General features: G+C 40.9%; 1 protein-coding gene across 1 annotated transcript; it reads left to right on the plus strand.

Annotated features, from left to right (window-relative positions):
* Window positions 1-320: 320 nt before the first annotated feature.
* tmod2 (tropomodulin 2) lies at window positions 321-15,210 on the plus strand. The gene is made up of 10 exons (XM_034116607.1): window positions 321-439; window positions 5,351-5,571; window positions 6,495-6,651; window positions 10,992-11,114; window positions 11,422-11,496; window positions 11,585-11,715; window positions 11,800-11,907; window positions 12,002-12,145; window positions 12,312-12,456; window positions 13,252-15,210. Exons 2-10 carry the CDS (start codon window positions 5,446-5,448, stop codon window positions 13,281-13,283), a joined length of 1,041 nt encoding a protein of 346 aa, XP_033972498.1. The 5' UTR covers window positions 321-439; window positions 5,351-5,445; the 3' UTR covers window positions 13,284-15,210.
* The last annotated feature ends 746 nt before the right edge of the window (window positions 15,211-15,956 follow it).

The raw sequence follows: 15,956 nt of genomic DNA on the forward strand, positions 1-15,956 counted from the left end.
TCATTGTAATAATGATTAATAGTACGATATTTACTGAGATCTAAGTACAGTAATAACATATTTTTTTAAATAATGTTATATTTTTTAATATATATTTCTAAAGCCTTTCCTTCTTTGTTAACTGGATATGAATAAAGGGAAAATGTAAGTAAAAGTAATAAAGTATTGCACAGTGGAAAAATATTTTATTATATTTCCGATCTCTCATCTAATTTGTCCGTTTCGGTGCAAAAGGGCGGGACAATGTACGCTATTGGTTACCACCTAAAATAATCTCTGCCTATTGGGTAATTCAGACGTCACTCGGGGAATGCTCTGGTTCTCCCTTCCTGTGTTACCGCCCTTGGGCTGAGTGAGAAATCAAGCACTGGAGACATCGCTTTCACTGGGAAGACTGGCGATATTTGGAGATTTTTTAGTTAGGTCCCATTAGCCTCAGGTAAGAAAACAAATACTTCGGGGGGTTAGAGGTGAATTCAGCGAACTTGCTAGCCGTACTGTTCAACATACTGTCACTTGTGCTGGTTTAGCTAAACGGCTATCAACTTGAGTCCACTGTTAGCTGCCTGTTAGCTGCTACATGTCATAGTGCTGTTTCGCATGGTGTTACTGCATCCGACTCAAATGTAGCTAAGTTACCAGACTATAGTCAAATAAACTGCTTAACAGTTAACGTGTGTTGTGTTTTACCTGGCGATGTTAATCACTATCAACACGCTTACTGTAAGTGTTGTAATCATAAACATGTCAAGATCGAGTTAGCTAACACCGTTACGATGTGTCCACAAGAGATGGATGAAACTATTATTGTGTATTAGTTAGGGCTGTTAACTTACCACCAAAGAAAGACATTGACGTGAATATAATATTAGTAGTGCGGTATGATATGTTGGTGCTATGCAGTATAAAGTATCCTCGAATGATCTGCTAGTTCTTGTTTTGTTGTGTAATACTGTGCCAAATTGTAAGAACAATATAAGAAAAATGCGTCTCAGCCCCTCCCTGTCCGCCTGAATGCGTTGACAGCCAGGACATCAATACCTCGATTGTCTGTTTTACTAAGACAAGAGTTTCAGTGTTTTTTAAGGACGTAGTTTTGGTGGGGTGACTCACACCAGTGTGGACGGTGAGGTAAAAGGCTGTGGCTTTAGCAGCAGTTCTTCTTGTTTGATAGGTGCAAGGTCTTTGTACATGTGTCACTGAGTCTACCACAGGCACATTCTTTGTGTAGAAGCTAATATGGATGTTTATTTGTGAGTTCACAAAGGTAGTTTGACCAGCAGGGCTCAATGGTGAATGAAGGGTGTGGTCCAAGTCTTAAGGAGGACGTCTGCTTTTGGAAGCCTGAAGCTAGGTTGCCCTGCTGAAGGGGTGCAGCAGGTAACTGAGGAATGTCCTAGTGACTGCTGAGATTGCATTTGTGTTGATACTGCCAGTGCATACAACACCACGCTCTGCACTGCAGTATTGCAGATAAACTGGCTCATCACACAGGATTTGGTTTCCTGCTTACCTTTCACTGTGTGAGTGAAACCTGGCTATGGGTGCGTTGTTTCACACTTGATGCAATTCAAGGCTCAAGGCTTTTATTTGTCATACGTACGTACATAGCTACAGTGTAGTTATGTCGATGAAAATCTTAGGTCACAGGCTCCACCAACAGTGCAACACAATACAACTGAAAAATAGTGCAAGTAAATACAAAATAAATAGTGCAATAAGAGTCTATATACAAGTGATTGGAATATGATATATTAGATAAAAAATGTGTAAGTTGCAGCCAGATGAATGTTATGGATGTTCTACAGTCACAGTAGCGATTAACATCTGTCTTTACATTTTTTACAAAGGCGTAAAAAAGGGGTCACTGTTCTTGGACAGCATCATTCATAGTCAAGGCAAGACCTTCTCAAGATGAGAGTCAAGACACAACTTGAAATGTGTTCTCATTATTTATTAATGGTGTGTGTATGTGTGTCTGGAGTGTGTCATTGAAACGGTGTAGTTTGCTAATAGTGTGTGTTTGTTTGAGAAACACCCCACTTCCTGTCTGGCCCTTGTACACAAGTTGGAGGGACACAACATGCTTAAGTGAATGAACTACATGAATGATTGTTGTTTTCTTTTTCTGACATGTGTTTATATTACCACACGTAAAATAAAAAAAATTCCATTGATATGTAAACACATGTACTTTCAGTGACACCTATATGTTCTTATTGTTTTTACTTGTTCATGTATTATAGTGAACATACCTTAGGGACGGCATGATTAGACCCTCTGTTGCTATATTTCTCTCTCCATGTGTTCTCTATCATTTCTGACACTTCCAGGCACCTCAGGGGGAGGATGATTCAAAGGATTGAGGAGAACTGAGTTACAACAGGGAGGAGAGAAGGAATGGTAGAGAATTAAAGTGTAGAGTAGGTAGGTGGTAGGAGGAAGTGCAGACTATTGTCCCATTGGTAGCAGAGCTGGGCCATTCTAACTATAGTCTTTTTGTGGGTTGACTGGGCGGTGCTCTATAATAATATAATAATAACCAGTTAGTGCTTCCTGTACATCTCTGATCTGCGAGTCATTTTTCCTACGGCTTCTGCCTCTGGGATCTAAAATTGGCTACCTGGATATTGGTAGCAAAAGCTATACTTGATGGAGATAAATGTAGTATGTTTTTTTTGACTAAATAGGGTTACATGATATCATAAAAAATATGCAATTACTTATTTGAATATTGTGATTATGATAGATCATGCAATAAAGAATAATTTATTAAAGTGTACTCACTTTGGCTTGATGCTGGTTTCATTATAAAACCCAATACTCATTGAATAAAACATTTTATATTTCTTCCGACATTCTTTTATTGAGCCAAATTAAACTCAATACCAATAGAAAAATACTTATATAAATATTTTGAAGTTTCGTTTTTTACGATAGTCCCTTACAAACTAATGCACTTGCATTCTTTAGCTATGTGTTAATCACGAAAATTGACATCACAATGAGGATTAATAAAACAAAATCATAGGCCTATTCTGTGTAGCCTGTGACTTTATTTCTTAATGAACATTGCCAATACTTTGCCCAGGAAAGAAATGGAAAGAAACATATTTTGATTCATACTCATAGTTTAACTTTATAACAGGCTATGCACAATCAAGGATACAATTGCAGTTTATTTGTTCTTTATGCAGACAAACAGTAGATGAGATTTTTCTGTAAAGGCTTGATTTAACTTTGTAAATGGGATCATGCATCTTAAAGTGTTGCTTAAATTAGCCAGGTTGCAGGTTGCAATCCCTACTAAAATGTTTATGTTATCCAAACAGTACCTGAGTGAACTGGTCAGTTTATGTAAGTGAAAGGTGAGTGTATTATTGGCTCAGAGCCATCTGTTGTTGTCCTGAAGGATTAGCTGAGAAGGAGAAAGGAATCAATCAGACCGGACTAATGGATCCTCTCAGTGTCTCCACAGCAGCCTCAGCCCACCCATAGCCATCATTATCCCTGTCTGCATGCTCCATTACTCTCGAATGTACTGGACCTTACTGTTAAAGGTGCATTTTAAATGCGTTGAGTTATGTCAGGGAAGTGGAAAGTAGGATAAGATGGTTCACGGTGTTACTTTGAGCTGACCTTGTCATAAGAGCATTATGTGCATGTGTGTCATCTAACACTTGTCCCAGACTGCCATCAGCAGAGTTGTCATCTCATTGTGCCCTCTGCTCAATATGAGGTTAAGTTACATTAAAATTAGGCCAAAGAAGTCATACTCAAACTTCTGCTTTTCCTATGTTCTCAGTGGCTAGCAAAGATTAAACTGGTGTGGAGGAAAATGTCATAATGTTCAGATAATGAAAGTCTCCCTGGGTTGTCCCTGTCCCTGGAACATCTGAGTGTTGATTATGAAAGATGATCAAAACTCCTTCTTTCCAAATCACGCGAGCAAAGGCTTTGAATGACGTCATGCTAACCAATTCCTGGCACTGTTCCACGATCACAGTACAGAAGACTGCTTTTGTGGACGCAGAATGATTTTCATGTGTATTCATGGGATATGTTTAATCCATCAAATATAATGCTCAGTTAAAAAGTTATTTTTCACATTTGTTTTCCATTCAGATTCAGAAGCACCATTAGCTTAGCTACATTGCTTCTTAAATGGCTGCTCCTTCCTCCCAGTTGTGCTGTGCTTACTGTACTGTACTGACTCTCTATCTGATTACATTACTGGTGGAACATTTGGGTGACATTATTATTGTTGCACATTATATCATAAGGTTTGATTAAAGTAATCAGCACTGACATTTGAGCCCAGCTTCATCTGCTGGCTCTCAGGCTTGCAATTGCCCCTGCTATGACTCTCATAACCATTTCAGAAATATATGTGTTCTGCTGCTGCAGTGGTCTGATGGAGGAGATGAGGGGGAGAATTAGTCCAGGACAGAGGCTGGATTGTGGAGCAGTGAACAGTTCAGCGACAGACTCTCAGAATTCCTCTGAACTCAGAAAAGAAACCACTCGAGCAGCTCCGGGGAAATGGCACTGAGAGTTTAAAGAATGCTTGGTGAACCAGAGTTGAAGCACAGGTTATTTTCTCTGCTGTTACAGAGTGTAAAGATGTTGCTGTATTTCTCACTAGACGTGAATAGGAGGTGCACTATTCCTGTGCCTTGTAGTTACACTTAGTCACTTTGGATTAAAGTGTCTACTAACTGAAATGTAAAACAAAGCTTTGTCTTTCTTAAAAGAAGTGTTTATTTTTGCCTTGATTATATTTGGGACAGTGTAGTCTAAGATGAAGTGTGTGTAAAGTGAAGCGTGTGTGTGATTAGGAATAAAACCATCTGTGGAGTCCTGCAGGGAATCTGGAAATCATGAGGTCATTGAGTGTTGGGGCTGTGGCGTGGGAGAGGGAGCTGGAGCCTCCTCATTTTGTTTGACAGGGTGCACACTGAATCTCTCACTCTTCCACTTATCTCAGCTTTATTTAATCTTAACTTATCTACTTACGAAGCCCTGACCCACGTAGGATAAGCTTCTTCTTTTAAGTTGTTAATGTTTTCCAAAGTACCACAAAGTTGTTGCTGATTCCCGTGGGAGTGGTCTGATGATTTTCTGAGCCTGAGAAAGTTCTTCCTTTGTTCCAGCTGTGTGTGTGTGTGTGTGTTGCATCATTGCAAGGCTCCATTACCCAACCCAGCTGCTGATCGACTATTGTTTCACAGGGAGGAGATAAACATTTCTCTCTGTTTGGATATAATTAGGTTACATTGTTTAAGTCAGCTAAATAAAGCACATTTTAAGCCCCATCATCATAAATGTGTATGTGTGTGTTGGTCTACAGGTAGCCTCCCCCTGGTCTGGAGCAGTGAGCTCGAGAGGAAACATTGTGGCTGTGGTCTGCTGTTCAGTGTTGCAAAGCAAGATTTAGCCCGCACCATGGCGTTGTCATTCAAGAAGGACCTGGAAAAGTACAAGGATCTCGACGAAGATGAGATCCTCAACAACCTGTCGGCGGAGGAGCTCAAACAGCTGGAGACGGCCCTCGAGGAGATGGACCCTGAGGTCAGGACACAGTGAGGGGGACTCTTTAGTGGGAGGGAGTTCTGTGGCAAAGGGAATCATGGGAAATGTATGCAGTCAAAATATATTTGCAATTCATCTTCTCAAATAAGGTACACAGACATACCCCAGTTTTCTTAAAAAATACACCTAGTTTTACCTGGTACAAACTAGTTTAGGCCGGATGGGGTTGTAGTGAGCTGTAGAAAGTGGACATTGGTGAGTAGCTAGAAATGGTAATGGGAATAAGTCTATCAACATACATATTATATCACATCATCACAGTTTCATTGAACATCACATCTTCAAATCGAGGGTGGATTTCTCCTCTGCACACGTCCCTGTCCCCAGCCTCTATGCTGCAAACATCTCTCAGCTGCAGCAGCTCTGTCCGCAGGCTGCCAAGTGTTTGTGTGTTTATTTGTGAGTAGAGCTAAAGAGAGTATAATGAAATCCCCCCAGACGCCTGGGCGTTTTATTTAAATTCCATCTAAGCCGAGTGAAATAAACCACCCCTCATGGCCCACAGGAAACAGTCAGCTATAGTGGGAGAATATTAATAAAAAGTAGTTTCACAGAAAAAAGCTCTGACGTTTTCACACATCTTCCCCCAAGTTTTGACTCACCTAAATAATTACTTTGTATTATTTTATAATGTTTGCTATAAGGTTTGAGTTATACTACTACTGACATGAGCTGAAATGGGCAGCATAGTTGCAATTCACAGTGTTAAAAATGAATGTGATTGCAACGATGGATATTTTCTAATCATATTGAAGACATACAGATACATAAACAGCTTAAAAACCCACATTTTACATTTACCCAATTAGAAAGCTGTTTATACAGTCCATGGTCTATATTGAGTGCATCGAAGTCTTCATCCGGTGACAGGTCTAATATGTGTCCTTGTCTCCTCTCCTCAGAATGCTCTTCTCCCAGCGGGCATGCGTCAGAAGGACCAGACGGCCAAGCAAGAGACAGGAACTTTCAGCAGGGATGGCCTTCTCAAATACCTGGAGAAGGAAGCCATGGAGTACAAGGACCGAGACGATGTAGTGTCCTTCACTGGGGAGAGGAAAGGTGTGTTTCCCAACAAGAATATTCACAGTTTTGCAAGCTTCCCATGACAAGAAATCAAGAGTCAAAACGTTTTGTAACGTGTTTTTCTTTATATTAACATTTCATTTATAAAACAAAACAAATTCCACTAGCGATGCCATACGTTGTTACATTGTGTAACTCTCATCAACATCACTAGTGTGGTGCTTTCACATGTTAGTGATGTGTTTCTCAGGGGATGAGGAGCCAAGGTGTGTCTGTATCAGAGGTACAGACACACAGCTGTAATTACTGTTCTGCTGTCTATGCAGGTCTTTGTAATGCATGTCTGCTCTTATGCAACACACAGCAGTGTGGGGGAGGCGAGCTTGTACCAGGGGATAGGAGGTAAAGAGTGTCAAAGGAGGAGGCAACGTTAGCATTCAATGTCTTGAATCCACTGTCCACTTGGTTGTTTAGTTTCTCGAGATGAGTAAACAGTGACTTGATGATCTTTTCTCCGACATAACTATGCAATTCTGAGCCTTGAGGCTTATTTGACTGGGAGGGATTCTTTGAGTCTGAAATGTCTCTGGGGCTCGCTGGTTCAAGAAGCCTTATGTGAGTCCAGCTGTGGACCTTTTCTCATGTCCTAACTATACAATAAGTCTTAATGCCTTAAAAAAACGATCAAGCTAAAGTTAAAGGAGTATCTGTTTGTATAACGGTCCTTTATATTTCTTAATAATGATGTTCGGTTTGACTGCCCACTGTGCGGCTGTATTACTCGGCACCCAAGGAGGTGCAGTGTTAAGCGCGAGCTCTTGAGATCTAAGGGGGAAATGTGTTAAAAGCGTGTTCTGTGCGCACTCTGTTGTGAATTGAGTGAGGACCAGTTATTAACTCTAACCCCACCTAGCATGCTGGGGAGAGCTCGCCCTGGCTCAATGCTTGTTTGAGCTAAACCATCCTTATGCTCTGCTGGGCGATGCAGCTATGTCATGCTACTGTAGATGTATTGCTCTGGACCCAAGGAAGCGCAGTGTGAATGTAAAGTTGTTTGGCAGATAATCAAAACTAGAAGCCAAGCAATTGGCCTCTTCCGAACAGGCACTGCACTAATCTTTATATTAGAGCGGTGGTTGTATGTGTTACTTTCCTTTGTCAGAGGACTCCTGAGTTTGTAATAGACAAAATGTTCCTTTTTAAAACGGAATAAACCTGATATTCTTGAGAGAAACCAGGTCTGGTCTAACAGGTATTCAGACCAACTTTTAGTAATCTTAGTCACTTGATAGAAGAGGGAAAAGGAGATGTTAAATATTTGTTAGTATAGAGAGCGTAGCAACATTATATATTTGTGTCCAGAGGATTTCCTTTCCTTTCTTTCTTTCCTTTGTCTTTGTTGGGATCTCCAACGATCTTAACCCTACTCCCTTTACAGAGAAGAAAAATGGAGCTGACATCTTACCCCTGACCCAACCCTAGTCTGTTAGAAATTATACTCCGGATGTGTTTGAATGTGTGTGTGTGTGTGTGTGTGTGCGTGTGCGTGTGCGCGTGCGCATGCATGATTGTGTGCGCGCCCTATGACAACATGGAAAACAAATCACTGTGGTGGTTCTGTGGAATGCAGCTCTTCCCCTTGTTAAACTCACCCCCTGCTGATAAATAATGTGGTCATGAGTGTGTGTGTGTGTCTCCTCTTAGTAACACACACATTATTCAGAGGACAAACTGCCTGCTTAAATCCCTCTGCAGCCTTTTAACCACCCTATTATACGAGTCACTTTTTATTATGTGCTAGAATCCATTGTTTTGTCTTTCTAAATGACATTTGTGTTCTGGTTGGATGGGGATTCAAATTGTTGAATGAATGCTTGTGATTGTATTTTCCAGTGGTTGAGGTTTAAGTTGACATTATCATCATGCGTCAGCGTAAAGGAATATAACTTGTTACACTAATTAAAGCGTTCAGGGAAGGCTTCTGTTCAAGTCTGATAAACATCTTGTTTGTTGAGGTTACAGTGGAGGGTGTGGCTGGTTGACCAATGACAACACAGAGCAGCTCTATCACACGCCTCCAGTATACAGGTCTTTTTAATAAATTGCTTTCACATTAAAAGCGTTTGCCATTAGGCAGCCATGTGTAACAGGGACGTGGTACTGCAAATGACATCAGTTACCACAAATGTGCTGCTAAAGATGTACTAAATGTTAAGTTAATAGGGTTGTTCTGGTTGATTACATCATATTTAATTTGTTTGGCATATTTATCTGTGATTTAAAGAAACACAAGTTAAAGAAACTTATTTGGAAGAGAAACTGAGAGCCAACTGTTTGTTTTAACCATCCACAAACTAACAGATCGATTCAACAGACACATCTCCCTTGCTCCATTTAAACAGTTGTTTCTGTGCAATGAAGGCTTGTTCTCCTTTGTTATATATCTGTATATCACTTAGCTAGTAATTTAGCTTGTCAAATGTAATCCTAATCCAATCAAATCATTTTCAAAAATACTAAAAACAGACCCAAATCGTAATCGACTGGAATGATCATTTAGGTATTGTACTGTTGTCTTGCATTAAAAAAACATTAGCGTACTGCTTTCAGCATGCGACACCCATGATGTATTATGTGTTCTTCTTTTGTGAATAGCAGCGATTAATGCACGACTTGTCACATCAAATTAAATTAGGTTTTCAAGAATGACACAATCTGTTGCCTGACTGAATATAATCTCTAGTGTCGAGCAGACACTGCATTATTGTCTTGCCTCGTTTGGTCTATTTAGTTTGTTTACTCCATGATATACGCTCATGTGGGATCATACAAGTGACAGGACTTTAGGCCCGTCTGTCTCTTGGCTCCGTCTTCTCAGCTCTGTCTCTGGGGGGCTAAATGTCTCATGAGGGACTGGCACAGGATGCGGCCCGATGACTGTATTTTACTGTTTACTGGCCCTCAGGAAGTGCCAGAGCTCCCATTTGGGACCAGTATGAACAATTTGACTAGCTTGACTGACTTGGAGGGATGGAAGGAGGGGGGGCTGCCTGTTCTTGGGGTGTTTTTGTGTAAGGAGACAGGCAGATTGGAGCAAATGGCACCCACTGCATGGTCTCTCAGTGTGTGTTGCCCCAGCAGTGCGGTTCAGATTAGACTCCCTTCATTGTTCCACGACTTCCTTCACTCTTTCCGTTTCTTGCCTCAGATAGGTTACCATGGTGATGCCAAATTTGTGAGACAGTTCTGCCAGACTGACTTCTGCCGGTCTGAATGTTGTGTGAAATAGCAGGAGGCCCAGTCTTATGGCACATGTTGTTGTTCAGACTTCAGAAACATTTTCATTATTAAAGTGGACCTATCATGCTATATTTGAATAATATAGTGTAGGACCATATAAGGCATATTTATACTTTTTTTTTTCAAAATACCAAACAGATCATGCATTTTAGCCATGCCTCATTTTGCTCAATTTGAAATGTTTTAGCTCTGTTTGTGCAAGGGCAGATTCAGTGAGAACAGCACCATCTACAGGCCTGGCATATGTACTACAGCGTCTCCAGCGCTTTCGAACGGCAATGGCCGTGGCTGTCTCCTCCTGATTGGTGGAGTTGGCCCAATAGCCGTAGCGCCACCGTCCTGACGTCAGGACAGTGTTCAAATCTGGATCAGTTTTTATCAGATCCGTTGCAGCCCCTTTTTTAGAGATTTGGGTATGGAGGAAAATAGAGAGGGTTGTGTTTTCTGACACTTGGTGAGTTCCCTGGAACACCGGGGACACATATTCATGTATAAAAGACGTACAAAAGTGCATTTTGCATGATAGGTCCCCTTTAAGTTGGCCTAAACAAAAATCTTCAATTGATTTTTTTCTTTCTTCATTCCATAACATTGGGTAGGTTTAAGGTTTTGAAACACTGACCGAAGTGGGGACACTAAATGTGTCAAAGGGACAATAGGTATCTACTACCTTATCCAATATCTAAGTAACTGAAAAAAAAGCTTGATTTAAGTGAACTAGCCGAGGCATGTGCATTGGAGAGGGAACGCTTGGTTGGTGTCAATTCCAAACCTATGTGTGTTTATAATCATACAGTTGCTTGATCTGGGCATGTTTGGACACACGCAGACAGCAATTGGCAGTCTTGCAAACGTATGACTGTGGCACAAGGCAAGAGGATAGCAATGTATGTTGAACAATGTGTCACATTATTCAAAAGTGAACAGTTTTATATAAATGTGACGTTGTGTAACTTCTCAAAGAACCTGACGCTGCCTGCATGTACTCATTTCATCTGTCTGTGTTGACGTTTCTGTAATTTATTGCCTGCCCATGTTTATGAGGTCTGACTCACTCACCATCTTTTCCCTCCTAGGTAAAGTATTCATTCCTAAGCAGAGACCAATAGAAACACGCCAAGAGGAAATCACAACCCTCGATCCAGAATTAGAGGAAGCCCTGTCCAGCGCCACAGACACGGAACTGTGTGATCTAGCAGGTAAGAAGAAATACCTTTTGAGAGAGCTTAGTAGTCATTGTGAAAGGGCTTTAAAACATGACTCTTTATGAGGGTATCTTTAAAAAGGAAAATGTTGTATGTTGAGCCTGGTCTCTGACTGTCCTTCCCAGGCCTCCTTCCTTTACTGTAGGTGTTGATAGGGGAATAAAAGGGCTTACTGAGCCAAATAAAACCTCTTCTCTGCTAAGGCCTCAAGATTGGGTTCCCTTACATTTACTGAACACATGCTTACACACTGATTTCTGCCCACGGCTGCTGACTCTTAAGTTTGGCTTTTGTTTCACAGCGATACTGGGTGTTCACACGCTGGTCACCAGTAGTCAGACGTATGATGGGACCTCATCTAAAGAGGGTTACAACAGTAAGTACAGTCATTGAATATAACTGTTTATTCAAAGATCCCCAAAGCATGTAGCATGTTAGCCTGACCTCTGCCTGGGTGTCTCTAGATGTGATCAAAGGGGAGAAGATGACCCCAGTATTTGATGAGCCTCCCAATCCCACTAATGTTGACGAAACTCTGCAGAGGATAAAAAGCAATGACAGCTCCTTGACAGAGGTCAACCTCAACAACATTAAGGTAAGCAGAAACACATGCTATCAGAGTGTCTATATGCTTATCTATCTTTGGACCGATGACAGCGTTTCTTTGTTGCTTTTCCAGAACATCCCGATTCCATCACTGAAGGAATTCGCCAAAGCCATGGAGAAGAACACGAGCGTCAAGAAGTTCAGCCTGGCAGCAACGCGGAGTAACGACCCAGTCGCTGTGGTGAGGGAGAGCTGCGTGTGGGCTTTTAATATATCTGTGGACACCTGACAACTCCGTATTTACATATTTCCTCCTTCCTCTTCCTCCCCCGCAGGTGTTCAGTGACATGCTGCGAGAGAACAAGACGTTGCGGAGTTTGAACTTGGAGTCTAACTTCATCACCGGGGCCGGGATGCAGAGTTTAGTTGATGCGTTGCGAGACAACGACACACTCACAGAGATCAAGATAGACAACCAGGTACCAGATGCTTTGTGCACACACACACACACACACACACACGCACACGCACCGTTTGAAAAAAAACAAAACGACTTCATGTATGGACCAGGTGTTACTCCCAATCGATTATAAACCAAAGTGGCTCTGACTGATAATCAGACTTCTGTATTTGTTTGTGTTTCAGAGGCAGCAGCTGGGTACTACTGTAGAGATGGAGATGGCTAAAATGTTGGAACAAAACAACACCGTAGTGAAGTTTGGCTACCGCTTCAACCAGCAAGGACCTCGCTCCAGAGCTGCTGCAGCTATGACCAAGAACAATGACCTGGGTATGACTCACCTGACACACACACACACACACACACACACACACACACACACACACACACACACACACACACACACACACACACACACACACACACACACACACACACACACACACACACACACACACACACACACACACACACACACACACACACACACACACACACACACACACACACACACCACAACACACACACACACACACACACACCACACCACACACAACACTTACTTAAGATTTGTTCAAACTTGCAAAGCTGAGTGAGTTGTTTCCCATTATGTCATCTTCCACCTGGTATATCTGTCTTTGGGAGAATGAGTCAACAGTTCTGCAGTTCCCTGGCATCTGTATCTACAATGTTATTCTTTCTGACAAGACGTCAGTCCTCAGTGACGGCCTCTGCTCTCTTTTAGCTCCTCATCCTGTCAGAGTCGCGGTAGCTCAGGTCTGATGCATGGGTGTGACTCAAAGTGTGTCATTGCATCGCAGTGTTTGAATGAATTAACAAAGTATGGAGACTGACACGGTGTTATCACACAGCTTCAAGAGTGACGACACCTCACTTCCTGTTTCCTGCACACGCTGACACATGCTGTTGATATGGATCTAAACTTTGACCGCCTAGCTCATTAGGACTCACTGAGTGTTTTCATGATAACTAACAGGCCTGTGTAGGTTGAAGGTTGTGCAGCATGTCTGTTGATTTCTATAGTAATTACTCTGTCAATTCATTGATTTTGTGGAAATAAATCTATTTTTTTCCGCTCTTTTTCATTCTTCTTCTCCTCTGTAGTACGCAAGAAGCGAGTGGAAGCAGACGTGTAGGGACGGAGCTGTCTCCCAGCCAATCCTTATGTTTCATCTCACCATGTGGAATAATTTCAGCCAATGCCCTGGTCTCATCTCACTGTGTGGAAACTTAAGTCTTGTGCCAAATTGTAGGGCAAGGCATGCTCAACCCGAACATACATCTGAGAAGAAGGGAACTAACTGGAATTGCCCTATCCCATTTAAATGTTTATACTTATGTTTATTATTGTTATGTTGTTATTGAAGGTGTAAATCTGATTAGCTTTTAGTCATTCCATTTCAGCTGCTCCTTTCTTCTTTTCTTTTTTTGAGCCTTTATGCGATTTGTCCAGACTTTTTAATTGTTTTTTTCTTTCCTTTTATACTACGCTATAATCATTGTGGAATAATCATGAAATTGACCAAGTAACATAGACAACAATTACACCTTTTGTCGAAAAACAATAACAGTAAGAGTCCTGTATCCTCTACTATGATAGTTTGAGGCCTAAGCTCCAAGTATATTACCCGTATTAGACCAACAAAGTGTGTCATTAGAAATACTTAAGCATCAGGAAGTGACGTGACAAAGTCAGACCTGTCTGTTCACAGCTACTGCAAACCTTATCCGACTGTACAGCTGTACGATAACATAAAGTATCATGAGGTAACATAAGTCACCATGGGGGTGCAGGTGTAGTCGATTGGAGTTGTTGGTCCATCTCCTTTATCCGGCTGGTGTGTGTAACGGTTAGGCCTCAGAACAGCTGATGGCTCACCCCCTTACATGAATTTAATACTGTACGTATCAATGCTTAATGTTTTATAATACTTAACGGTTTCATTATAGTTTAAGATCTTATCTTCATACTGTTCAAATTCCTTAAATGTCCTTAACATGAAATACAACTAGGTGTACTGTGAAAAGAACAGGATGCTAACTTCTGCCTGCTCTTACAAAGGTTGCTGTAACATTGGGTTTTTCTGATGCTTAACCATGCCAAAGACTTACGCATGCATTGGTTAAAGTATCACTATGGTAACGGTTATTGGTTTTGGCTTTGTCAGCGACAGTCACTTCCTCGCAGTACACACAAGGGAAACAACAATTATCTAGACATTGTTTAGATCACATCATGCCATTACATTTTTATTTATTTTCATGTTGTTGGCCATTTATAGCACAATTTTCAGCAAGTAGTTCACTGAGATGTGAGGAGGATTCTGCGAACACAGGCTGCGGCTACTTGTGAACTATTTCTCCTAGATCTTAAATTTCACTTTCCCTCGTTCACACTTCCCTTGGCTCTCAGCAGTAGCATGTCATTCCTTATGTAACAGATAACAACATGCTATGTGTGCCTCAAACTGAACTTCCTGAGGTACACTTACCTGCTTGAGAGGCGATTAACAGGACTAATTCAGGATTACTTGAAACTTGTATATACTGTTTATGTGTAATAGGAACAATATGCTGGCATGAACATCACATCATGTTTCTGTCGACCAAAAATGTTCCTTCATCTTAACAGCCTCACATTCCTTGGACAATAATTTTGGGTTTTATATCTGTGTACTTCTCACCTGCTCATATCTGTTCGTATTTTCTTCTTGGACCTTTTTTGTTTTTACATTACTGTGCTGTGATGGTGGACAGTCAGCTTAAGTGGGAAAACTGCTTCTTTGCCTGGGCTTGTTAAAAGTGGTCTGTGATTCATAATATGTATATTATTAATTGTAAAATGCCATCTCAAATTCAAAGTGCACACACTCACACAGGTTTTTATGTGTGTACCACTTAGATCCACACAACTCGTTGCTGAGGTTTTTTTTTACTTTAAATTTCAACTCCAGATGTTGACTCAATATAAAGAAAATGTACTATTATAAACCCACAGGACTGGTAAAAAAAAAGCACTGCTGAATATAAGATATCCTCAACAATAAATGTTTTTACATACTCTTATGTGCCATTGTGTTAATTAATTTCTGAATAAATCTTTTAAATGTATTCATACAGCAGATAATATTAAACCAGTTGCATAGCTTTTATTCTAGAATATAAAACTACGTTCCTTACAATTTTTTTCTCTTTTCCTCTGTTACAAAACGTCCTTAGCTTTGTCCTTCATCTTGTTGGTTTCATAAGCAGATGGAGTTTCCTCCGTTGTCATGGAGACGCTCAGTTGTTGACAAAGGGGCAAACTGCATTTGCTGATTAGAGCCACCAAAACAGGCTGGAAGCTGTACAGGATTTAATAAGTCTGAGAACATTGTGTGAAGATAACATTTTAATGTCAAATGACAATTTCCAAGGTCAATAATGAACCTTAAATGTCCACTTAATTGTTTATATATTTTACATATGTATATGTAGAAAGAGATAGATGGTGGTAATGCTGAAATGCTAACCTTCCTTATCTGACCTTTTACTAGCAAAGACACACGCTAAGTGCAGTTGAGCCGGATGGCAATTTAGTCATTTGGTAGGTATGTGGTCATAAACCAAACGTATTGCAAAAGAGGAAAAGTCATTTGATCAGCAAAGTCAGCAAGCTTCATAATTTGCTGAGGAACTACAAACTGAAATCTCCACAGAAGAGTAGATTTAAAGCCGATTGCGGCCAAAACTTTTTTAATAACTTGTAGAGAGGCCTTTTGGTTTCCAGAGGTACTCTAGGTGGTGTGTGTATGCACCCTTTAATCAGA

The sequence above is a fragment of the Trematomus bernacchii genome, unplaced genomic scaffold (assembly GCF_902827165.1).
Source record: "Trematomus bernacchii unplaced genomic scaffold, fTreBer1.1, whole genome shotgun sequence".
Lineage (NCBI taxonomy): Eukaryota > Metazoa > Chordata > Actinopteri > Perciformes > Nototheniidae > Trematomus > Trematomus bernacchii.